The 12,597-nt window shown below is 36.3% G+C and overlaps 1 protein-coding gene across 1 annotated transcript in view; it reads left to right on the top strand.

Annotated features, from left to right (window-relative positions):
- Positions 1–2,364: 2,364 nt before the first annotated feature.
- The window catches only part of emilin1b (elastin microfibril interfacer 1b), a 196,915-nt gene continuing 186,682 nt past the window's right edge, over positions 2,365–12,597 (top strand). The window contains exon 1 of the mRNA XM_028797220.2: positions 2,365–3,062. Coding sequence (XP_028653053.2) covers positions 2,905–3,062 — 158 coding nt within the window. The 5' untranslated portion in view covers positions 2,365–2,904. The remainder of the gene's footprint in view (positions 3,063–12,597) is intronic.

Genomic DNA, 12,597 nt, shown 5'->3' with positions numbered 1-12,597 from the left:
AATTTTTTTTCCACTTTATTTTGTGCTCTTTTTACTCTGGAGATTTTCATTCTGGTTAGCTCATTAAACCTCTTATAATGTATCATCTACATAGTCATGCAAGGTAGTGTGTTTTCAATATAAACTTGCAGACTTCTTTCAGCTGTAAGGAAAAAATGACTTTGGTAATGGCAAGCCATTGTAACAGCATTTTGTGCCTTTCATTCCATTCTTGTTTTTTACCTTTTGCAACTTCTTATGGCTAATTATTGATGACAGCACTGGTAAGGTGTGTTGACAGGTCTTCTTAGTGTATCATTTTAATGTAGATGTGACCTTTTTCAAAACAAGCAGCTGTTAAGATACAGCTGTATGACACTCCAAGGCAGAATTTCAGCTTTTTTGTCAGTGCAGCTTTTCTTACAATTTTTTGTTTGTTTAAAATATTTTTTTCCAGTTTCACCCTCCTGATATCTATAAGACAAATATTTGAAAAATTTAGGAATTATAATTTGGAATAATTGGGAATATGTTATTTACCAGTGAAGGAAATTAAGCAATCATCACGTTTCCCCGTGTAACAGAGTTGATTCAGTGTTCTGCTAACTTCAGTTAAAAAAAAAAAATTACTTTTACCAGAATGTCTCATGAACCGCGCGGACGGAGTGGAGGAATGTTCTGATTTACGGTGTTGAGGTTTGGGTGAAACAGCGCACTTTGTTTCCAGTAAAAGAATTTTATGTTTATATTAAAAGCACACGTCACGGTTCTCAGTAGCTCTATTGTGAACGAGAAAAGGTTTGCAAAGAAGAAGAAAAAGAAAGGGAAAAGTATTATTGGAAACCTGCCGAGGTTGGTTCATTCCTCAAACTTTAACCAAAAGCAGATGTAGAAACACACTTAGACTGAACGTCTAAAGAAAAGATGTGTATGCGAAGCAAAAAATAGGAATTTCAGCAGAAGAGGGTTAGACGTGCTGGGAGGAGTGTGCCAGATCCTCAGAAGAAGTGTTTTTGTTCCCAGTAGTCATTTTAACAAAAAAGAAAGAGAGAAATAAAGAGAGAGAGAGGGGGAGGGTGAGAGAGAGACAGAGAGAGAGGACTGCTTTAAATAGTATGGAATATTTATTCTAATCGACTGTATAAGGTATATGTTAAAATAATTAGTAATGAATGAAAAAAACAATTGTTATTTTAGGTGAATCACCAGCTATAAATTGTCCCAATGTGAGTAAACTGAAGCGTGTGTTTAATTATGCCACAAGTGGTATCTGCGTTACGTCCCTTGATTATCATACCCTTGACTATCTATCTATCTATCTATCTATCTATCTATCTATCTATCTATCTATCTATCTATCTATCTATCTGTCTGTCTGTCTGTCTGTCTGTCTGTCTGTCTAACAAGTAACTTTAATCAAAAGTTGATATAGGCAGTTACAAAATCTATCCATCTATTAATGTCTTTGAAATCTATCTATCTATCTATCTATCTATCTATCTATCTATCTATCTATCTATCTATCTATCTATCTATCTATCTATCTATCTATCTATCTATCTATCTATGGATATGTCTACCTGACAATCTGTTTGCGCAAAAGCTGATATAGGTACTTAAAATATCTATCTATCTATCTATCTATCTATCTATCTATCTATCTATCTATCTATCTATCTATCTATCTATCTATCTATCTATCTATCTATCTATCTATCTATCTATCTATGGATATGTCTACCTGACAATCTGTTTGCGCAAAAGCTGATATAGGTACTTAAAATATCTATCTATCTATCTATCTATCTATCTATCTATCTATCTATCTATCTATCTATCTATCTATCTATCTATCTATCTATCTATCTATCTATCTATCTATCTATCTGTCTGATGCTCTGTCTAACAAGTGACCTATTCTGTTTAAGCAAAAGCTGATATAGGCAGTAAAAAAATCTATCTATCTATCTATCTATCTATCTATCTATCTATCTATCTATCTATCTATCTATCTATCTATCTATCTATCTATCTATCTATCTATCTGTCTGTCTGTCTGTCTGTCTGTCTGTCTGTCTGTCTGTCTAACAATTAAGTTTAAGCAAAAGTTGATATAGGCATTTACAAAATCTACCATCTATTAATGTCTTTGAAATCTATCTATCTATCTATCTATCTATCTATCTATCTATCTATCTATCTATCTATCTATCTATCTATCTATCTATCTATGTCTGTGTGTCTGTCTGTCTGTCGTCTGCCCGCCTGTCTGTCTGTCATTTCTAGCGCCAGCGCCGAATTCTGACTCTGCTCCCTCTCTACTGGGTGTAATTTTGGAAAGTCGAGTCACTGGATGGGCTGGATAAGAGAGGGGAGGGGAGCTCAGGCGAGGGACCGAGTAAGCAAGCGGCGAAAAGTCCCGCAGATGGAGTGCGTGCAGAGCGAGGAAAAGGAATCAAAGAACAGCTAGAGAGATTTTTAAAATTACCCATGAAGGAGAACCGAGCAAAATAAAATACCCGAGCTCAAAACATTGGCGGATGCTCTTGAACTTTTTTTGAGTCTTATGCAGATGCAGAAGAATAGATGTATGCACACTTTAAAACGAAGCGGATTGGTAAAAAGTTGAATCAAATATCGAAAGCCTCCAAAACTAACTTTCTTCCAGGGAACCAGTGTGGACTCGGCGAAACTGCTTTATTGATTGCGCAGACACGGGAGCTTGGTGCAATATGGATTTGTAATTATATTTCTTCGGAGGATTTTCTTTTATCTTGTTCCTTTTTTTGGAATTTGTTACGTTTGCAACTGGGTTCCGTCCACGGATTTTCCTTTTCCAGTTATTTCTTTTACTTTTTGTTTTGACATATTTAAGACATTGCTTGATTTTTTTCACGAACGTAACAAACTTTTATTAGGGTAGGAATGGAAGGAATGGTCCAGCATTTATTCTTGTTTTATATGATCTTTCTGGGAGGCGTGTGGAGTGTCACCTACCCGCAGAGATACAGCCTGTACACTGGGCAGAACCAGCTAGCGTCGGCACAGGCGCAGAACGGGCATCGGGCTACCAGCAGGCACAGGTAAGAGAGGGAGCAGAGCAGCGCAACTCCCGGCGCCACAGCTCACTGGTGCGCGATCTCGCAGTCTGTTCAAATCAGTGTCGTGATGTGGCAAGTAACCAAGAAAGCCAGCTGTATTGTTTTATTCACGATCTTCACACCAAATTTAATGTCCTTTTGATAAATATTTACACAGGAGTGGCGCAACTAGTGTGAGCTGATAAGATGCACACATGGCATGTTTTCACAGAAAGAACGAAAGAAAGAAAGAAAGTTATAAAATTAACTAAACCATCTACTGATCGTTTTTAAACCCATTTACAAATCCTTTATTCCTGTTGAATTTTTAAAAATGGCGAAATAAGCCTTACTTTTTTAGGGTTGGTGAGCTGTAAGTGAAATGTAAGTTTCAAACTAAGTTAAACCACCAAGCTGAATTTTGGAGCATACTTTTACTATACTTAAATTAAAAGTTTGCCAACATTTTTGTCCTGTGGTGTACCGGTGTGCAATGAGACTGCTGTCATTCTTTTACTCGTGTGCAAGTTAATTATATTTTACAATTTACATTTCATAATTATGAAGATTTTTGAAAAATCTTTTGAGAAATCTTTGTTTTTGATCCATGTATGACATTTTTCACATTTTTTGCATAGTCTCTGTAGGGATAATTATCCACGTGTTATATAACATGAATCATCTTTCTTTTAGACATTTCTCAAAGGTGTTTTAAGTGTTACATTTGGATTTGTGGAGGTATTCTATAACTGGGTTTGGAGGGTTCCAAATTGGATGTATGGGTTGTCATACTGGAACAGTGACTGACTAGAAACAGGACCAGAAATGTGTTAGGATCAAGGAGCCAAAATGTTTGCAGTTATTTAAGCTTTTACCTAAAACCTTGTAAAATAATTTAATTTATAAACATGTATAGTATAGAGTATTGGTACACAAAGTAGTAAGTGAAATAAATAAAATAATTGCTGTGGTGAGTGGTGCTGCTATACAGATCTAGTGTTCATTGTACAAATACCACACTCTATACATTTTCTTTATGGATTTTGCACATTCTCTCTAGTGTCTGCATGGGTTTTCCCTTTTGTAACCCATTTTTATTCCCCAGCATCCCAATGGTGTGCAGGTTAGATTAAACTAGTGATGTCTTATTTTTGCTTGTGTGAGTATAAGCATAAGTATGGATCCTGTAGGACTAGCACCCAGGTTGGATTTTGCTCCTCATTATCTTATGTTTAGAAGGCTCCCACCTCACTATTAGTTTTGGCGAGTTTGATCCATGTGTCCATTTTCTAAACCCTCTGTTTACTGACCAGACTTCCTGTGCAGTGAGTTATGTACCCTAATGAGAACCTCAATGAACATAATTACTTCATTCAAGTTTTACTGATACACACAGTGCGCCACCTTCTGAAAACACTTATGCTAAATCCAAAATGCTCAAGGAGAACTGCCTGACATCGGAGGACACTCTTGAGCACTTAACCTCAGTCATTAACACCAGCTCTAATTATCATAACAGTTTAACTAGCTGGATGTCTTTGCACAATGTGAGCAAACAACAATCCTTAAAAGAAATCCAAGTCAATACGGGGAGAGCATAAACATTCCACGTAGAAAGGGCCAGGCTAGAGCTTTAACTGGGCTCTTAGCGCTGTCAAGGGACAGTCCTAGTGATAGGCAGCTTGAAAAAATGAGCAGTATGGACTGAACATGTGTTTTAAATGGTTATATACAAGGAGCTTTAGCAAGTCCCTGACTATTCCTAGAATTGCAGGATGAAATCCAGAATTGTTTTTTTAAATAGCTAGGAGTCAATTCTGCTCAAATTCCTAGAATAAAATATAATTTGGAAATAACTTTTTACTACCCAGATAAATTCAATAAAAGATACAAGGATCACAGGATTCCTACTTTCTGCATATTATAGTACTGAATAAATGTAAATAACAATGACGGTACAAAGGTTTTGTAATACATAATTTTTTGTATGTTCGCTACTGCAATAATACATTTAACAAAAGTTTCTGAATCAATATGACATTAATTTTACTGGAAATTATAGCAACTATTAGAAAAGAATGAAATGTTTACATAATGGTTTAACTGATATTTGATAGAAAGATCTCTTCCTTAGGACCCTTCATGAAAAGTTGCATTTTTCACACTGTCAACTCTTGGTTACTTTTTAACTTATGACTGACAACAAAACACTTGTTTCCTTAATAGCTTAAGTGAGGAAACATTCACACAACTGCAAATATGGTACTGATGTGGCTAAAAGTTCTCAGATGTTTCCACAACTGCAACAATGTCTAAAGAGTGATGACTATGGATCATACATATCACTTTTCTTGCATATCATTTGCTAAAACAGGTCATCTTTCGAATAGCACTTTTCGCTTCATATCTAGCTACTGAGATACTGCATTTTTAAAATAGCCTTGGGCAATTTTTGATTGTGGTTCATTAAGGCGGTTTCATGCAAGGTTTTACATTTACCACTTCTTGAAAATATTTTTAAAAAAATCTCAAAGCAGAAGTCAAAAGCCAAACAGTGCAGGATGGGAGTGTACTTTTTGATAACTTGTGAAACCAGAACACACTGCAGTTCCCTTAGATGTGTTGAGAAAATATGGCAGTGTGGACCGGCAGCCCCTTCATTTAGAAAGTGGTGGGTGTAAAGGAAAGACAAATTGTCATTTTACAGCAGTAGATATGTGATACTCTGGAATCTTGTAACTTGGAAGGTGTAATTAGCCTCAGACTTAAAGTCATCTACATTTAATTCCAAAAATAGAATCTATTGTAATGTTTTTTTTTTAAGATACAGAATTGAAAACTTACTGTCCTGTAATTGCCTCTTTATTCTAATTGTAGGGCATGTCAGAAGGTGTATATCTCTCTCTGTGTTTGTGGTGTGCTGTCAGTTCATTTCATTTTTCAAATCTGTCATTCAAAACCCATAGTTGTAGACTTTGTTCCTTATGATCTCTTTCTTTGAATACAGCAGTTTGGAAAAAAGGTACTGTATATACCCCATGACCCTGTAACAAAAGTAACTTGAAAATATAATACTAAAAATGAAATATTATGAAAATGTGAAGTGTAACAGAAAAATAATCAAGGTTTTGTCAGTCTTTGTCATGTGGAGTGAGGTGGTGCCTTCACTGTCCCACCTCCAAAAACCTCTACACAGCACTCTCCAGACATTTCTCACTCCCTCTCTTATTCTGTTTCTTGCAGTCTTCTCCAGCCTTTCATTTTCCTTACCTGGTAGTCTTAAACCTGCTATAACACTTGACACCCATTTTCATAATCCACTAACAAGGAGAAATTTTTAAGTTTAGGAACATTTTATTAATTCCAATCACCGCTAGACCTAGGTCCCACCAGATAGCTGATGGAGAAATTTCTTCTTGAGATGCTAGGCCTCCATGGCAGCTATTGGACTGTCCATTCCCTGTACTATGCTATTGTGCCCAAAATATTCCGTGAGTGATATCTTTGCTGCCACTTATAGATTAACAGTACTGATCTCATGCAAATCCCCCCAGGGATCTGATACTTGGTTAGAAGGTTTGTCATTTCTTATACTACTTGTCCAGAACAATAGGTGACAAAGTGAAATTTTACCTCCAAGGAATGTTCTGTCATTTACATCTTGCATGGACAGGGAATACTGTTGCAAGACATTTCTGTTTGCCCGCACTGCTTTTTAGAATTGTGCTTTAACTACCATTATGGGTTTTCCACTTTGTATGTGCCTTGACATCATGTTCTTTTCATCTTCTTAATTTCTCCTACAGCATAAAAAATTACAAAATCCCAGTGGTGGGCCATCACGGCCTGCAAGGCCTTCTCTGCTGGCCTAAAAAAATATCTGAATCCCAAACTGATGTTAACTTATATTTTGTCCATGAATACTTATTAAATAATTCCAAATAGTCTGTCCGCTTCCTTTATTGCTTTTCCGATGGTTGTGCTGCTTCCAGACATGTATTTTCGTATTAAAGCATTTAACCAATCACATTTCAGCCATCATTTGTTGCCAGGCAGGGTCAAAGTCAAAGAAGTCTGCCCGGAGGCCTTCACAATCCATTCTGCAGGCCCTCTAACACAAAATAAATGTTGATTAAACTGTTGCTTTAACCAATCAGATTTTGAGTTGGTGTCACTAGGGCCCTCTAGCAGGCGTACGGCAACTTCACCATATTCAGACCCATTGATAGCATAGAATGGTGTAATAGAAAAATCTGAATGAGAGCATGGAGTAGCTGTACACATTGATAAGTTTGGTGGTGACCATTCCCGTGTCCACTGCTTCTGTCGAGCGGACATTTTCAGCCCTAAAGCGAATTAAAACTTATGCCAGAAATACAACAGGGCAGGTCCAACTTTCAGCATTAGCTTCAATGGCGATAGAAAAGGACTTCGTGATGGAACTGAAGCGCACTGATAATCTGTACGACAGAGTAATTGAACTGTTTTTGAGGAAAGAGGGGAGGATGGATTTTGTTTACAAATAATCCGAATTTTTGGTGAGTAAAATGTTGCGATTTTCCTAAATAATATTGCAAGTTTATGAGTTATTATTGATGCTTTTTATGTGTGTCGCGGCTGTAGCTGCAGTAGAAAGGAACTTGTTCACCCCTGGTTTGACTATTCAATAAAGGCATTTATTGTGGCTACAGGTGTTATCTATCTGCGATGCAACAGCTCTTTATACTGTATTTCTGCATATTAAGATGGTTTTTATAACCATAAATTAGTTTTTGAGGGGCGGGTTCATTCAGACGGAGCACTACTGAAGGCCTAGGTGTGAAATGCACGGTCCGCCACTGCAAAATCCATATGTTTCAGTCAGGATTTGCTTGATCATTAACTTCATTCTTACATTATACTGACCATTTAAATATAGTTACAATGTCAGTTGGCACACATTTACCAAGTGTCTGCTTTTCTTAAATTTATGTCATTTGCAATTTTAAATCATTGAACTTGAAAACCAAACTAAAGTCAAAAAAATAATTTCTCTACCAAATCAACATTTTTCAATACTAAAAGACCATAATCCGCCCATTTAAATGAAGATTAAGGAGGACATGTCTTTTCATAAATGTTACCAGTGCTTGTGTGCGTGTGTGTGAACCAGAAAACTAATAGAGAACTTGCAGTTTGTATGAAACACCAAGTAATTATCCAGTAGTAATACAACTGGATTTCCTCATGTGAGAGAGACTCTATAAGGTTTAAAGAAAAATCATTGATGTAAACTTTCTTTGACAAAACAATAGTTACTGGAGGACCTAATGCTAAGCAATCCATGATTCCCAGGACATGAAGGAAAACTGAGCATCATTTTGATTTTTGCAGAGATCTGAAAGGAGCTCACATCATTAAAGGGGTAAAATTTGAACTTTTTCTCTTGATTTGATAAAAATATGGAAAATTACTTAAGTTATTAGCTGTTCTCAAAACTTTAAAATACTTCTGGTCTGAGCAACTAGAGTAATTCCAGAGAAAGCAGTCTGAGCAACCAGAGAAATTCTGGAGAAAGCGGCCAAGCTGATACCAGGATTAAGAGGTATAAGTTATGAGGAAAGATTAAAGAAGCTGAACCTTTTCTGTTTAAGCAAACAAAGATGAAAAGTAGACATGATTGAAGTTTGCAAAAGTATAAAAAGGAATTAGTAGAGTGGATCCTGGCTGTTACTTTAAAATGAGTTCAACAAGAACATAGGGACACAGTTGTAAACGTTTTACGAGTACATTTTGTTCAAACGTTAGAACGTTTTTCTTCACACAGAGAACCATAGATGTATGGAATATATTGTGAGGCAGAGAGTAAGATTTTCAGAACCTTAAAATTCAACTTGATGTTATTTTGAAGAAATTAGGTAGATAGGATTGGCAAGCTTTGTTGGGCTGAATGGCCTGTTCTTATCAAATTGTTTGTAATCTTCTAATGTTTGAATGAATTTCAAATATATGCTTTTTCCTGGCTTCAGTTTTTGTACCCTATTCAAATGGAAGATTTATACTTAATGTAAAGAAAATATCTGCCTTTTTTTGCTTAGTCCTATGAGTAACAGACATTTGAGTTTCTCAAAGTTATCATATTACCTTAATTCAACCTTTAATTATTGTAAAGCCCTTCTTGCGCCACAATAGCCAGTTGTGTTCAAAATTTGCATTTCTATAGCTAAAGTGTTCATTCATTTACTTTCAAAACTCATTTTATCCATTGCAAGGAAGGTGGAGCCCACCTAAGCTGCTTGGGGTAAATGGCTGAAACCAGTTAACTTCAGGTTAATCTAAAGCTCATTTTCACTTATACTGAGAGTCATCAGGTAATTGAACATGTGTGTCTTAAAGATATTGAATGAAACCAGAGAACCCAGAGTAGAACATTGTGGGGCATGAGGAGAGTGTAAAAATCTACACATATGGGGTCAAAACTGAAACCTAGTTACTAATGGTAGCCATCTTTTAGTTGTTCTCCATACACCATGCTACTGTATGTAACCCAGCATCCTTAGTGACATTTAATTGTTTTCCATTATAATTTGAAATTACATATTTTCCATAACACTCCAATCATTTTTATTTGCTTTTACATTTAACTTTAATATATCAACAGTACATTTTTTTTCAAGTTTTCCTTGTAAGTGTGGTCACATTAGACTTTATCTCAAGACTTCTGTGTGTCTACAGTTAATGGGATGTTTCTCGTCTGATCAGATAATTTGAATACATTCTGTTTTACATCTGAGTCTATGGTATAAATATCTAGACAGACAGTAGCGCCAGAATCAGCCCCGTAAGTGCCTCAGCATTTTAAATCTCCTGAAGTGGAAGATGGACCCCAAACAATAACCCTTTGTTTTCTTTGCTTAGGCCCATTGTGTGTTCGTTTGTACATCATACCCTAAATAACCCTGCTCTTAGAGGTTAAATTAGAGCTAAATAATTAACATGTGCTGTTTGGACCTAAAGTTCTTAATTCTACTGAGAGGATATTTAGGTTACAAGGCAACCCCCAGTATGTTGACTTTGTAAAACAAACCTGAATTGTGTCCAAAGGTTATTTTCTGCCCAAGAGACTCCAAACTAGGAGCTTAGACTTTTTTATGCCCCTGTCAGGGAGATTTGTTTCTCCTCTTGTTTTCATATTAAAATCCACGAAACTCTAAGAAAGAAGACTGTTAGTGTCAAATTCTTAATAACTCTATGAAAACATGGTGTTTAAATTTTATTGGTTCACAGTGTGTCAAATTGTAGAATGTTGGTATACAAATCATTTTATGTCTAATTCTTTAGAAAAGGTGATTTCTTAGGTGGGTCTGAAATGAAGGTTCTTGTATTCATTAATGTATTTTCATAGAAGGTTGTCCAGCATTGTTTTACTTCAGTTAAATCCTGAAGTCCATCCGATCTTTCCCGGTAAGTATAAGTGCCTTGTGTCTCTCCTGATAAGTCTTCAGGTATTTGATTTGCAAATTACTTGTAGTTGTTTGGCTCTGTTCTTTCCTGATACAGCTGTCTTTGAATGAAACTAGAATGATATACAGTGATTGAGTGCTTTTCACAACATGCTATTGTTTGATGATATTAAATCAGAGAAATTACTGTTTATGTCAAAATGAAATCACTAACGTATACATTTATTGTGCACCTTCATCCAAGAGAATTCACAGGATCAGGATGCAGTATGCATTTTTATTTTTACAATTGCAGCACAGGCAGGTTAAGGGACTTCCTCAGGGTACAATTTGCGTCAGACGAGGGAAATGAAGCAGCAATCTTGTGGTTTAAATTCTGATTACCTGAGCACTACAACACAGTTCCTTCCTGTGTTGATAATGATACTGTATACTGCTGGGAGTTCTCATATGTGTTCGATGAATGCAAAACTGAAAAAGGAGACCAAAAACTACAAAATGAGAAGAGTTTTATCATTAAACAAAAAATATACAAAACCAGCTTCCCCTTGGGGCGTACCTGTACCAGCACCTACAGTATAGTACCACTATGGTGGAAGATCTCATCTATAGGCAAAATATGACAGTGCAGGACAGGAGGCCATAATATAAGAAGATGAAGTTGTGAGTAAATTGACAATGGTATCATTGCCTGACATAAGACCACCACCACCACCAGAAGGTAGTGCTCAATCCTAGTACAGTACTTAAACAGTGGATTCAGAAAGTATTCAGATTGCTTCACTTCCTGCACACTTTATTGTATTGTAAAATTGATTTTAAATGGATAATCTTGCCATATTTACCCATCAATATCCCAGAATGACAAAGTGAAAACATGGCTTTAGAAAGGTTTGCAAATTTGCAAAAATCAAAACCTGAAATCTCTCATAGGCTATTGAGTGTAGACTGATGTGTAAAAATGGCACATTTATTCATTTCAAGTTAAATCTACAACCCAATAAAGCCTGCCTAAAACAAAGGGGCCTCAGTACTTTCTGAATGCACTATAACTCTAGATTTAATAACTCTTGCAGCACAGGCATAAGGAAATTATGGAATGAAGGAAAATATACTAGCAGTCCCCTAAACCAGTATGTAGCTGGAGGGAGACTATACTGCACTGTGTGTTGGACAGATGGAATTGGCCTTTGCCGTTAAAGGAAACATGAGATTAATTAATGATTATGCTATCTGGGATGACTATGACAAATTTTAGAAGGGCAGCTCCAGGAGTTCCTAAGGTCATTCCTTGCCTCAAATGTGTTTCCAGGTCAGGACTTAAACGCACCTTGTGCCACTTAGAGCAGCTTACCTTGGAGTTGCTACTGATAACAGCTCAGTTGGCTGGTGGAAGAGAGGCCAGATATAAGAAAGAACCTGAAGAAGCAAGCAGGAGAAGATTTAGAATTTAGGATTCTTGTGCATAAGTGCTTTAGGAACTATTAAATGGGGAGTATATCTATACTTAATTAGGCAGAATGGGGCTTGAGATTTATTATTTACTTATTATTATTGCACTCATTTGTCTCATATCACCTGTACCCTTCCACTCTATTTATTTATGTTAAAACAAACCTCTTTTTTTTTATATGTCTGCCTCCTTGGTTTTATTTGGGTTCAGGGTCAGCCAAAAGGCACCACCTACAGGTCACAATATTTTAATCCCATTGTAATAAATGCTTTCAAACTAACTCAAAACATCTATTTGATTTCCTAGAGGCACAAATAATATTTGAAAGAATCATCTTTGTGAATATTTCTGGGAAGTCTATGGACTATCAATCAACCATTAGAAACTTTTTGTCTATTATAGGGTAGAAGCTAGCGGTATACTAGCAGTGGTGGATGATAAACTAGAATTAGCCACAAAAAACAGTTCACATTCACACACAAACCCAAGTTCAGCTATTCTTAATTAGTTAAGACTCAACAATGAATCTAATTTCATTTGTAGGAAGGATTCAAAGATCTTCTAGGAACTCTACGTGGCCTGTGATTAGCCGAGAAATGGAACCTATTTCCCTTGAGCTGTGAGCTGTCTGGGATGCATCCCC

Source organism: Erpetoichthys calabaricus, chromosome 3, assembly GCF_900747795.2.
Source record: "Erpetoichthys calabaricus chromosome 3, fErpCal1.3, whole genome shotgun sequence".
Taxonomy (NCBI): Eukaryota; Metazoa; Chordata; class Cladistia; order Polypteriformes; family Polypteridae; genus Erpetoichthys; species Erpetoichthys calabaricus.
The sequence above is the reverse complement of the archived record's forward strand: the minus strand, read 5'-3'. Positions and strand labels throughout refer to the sequence as shown.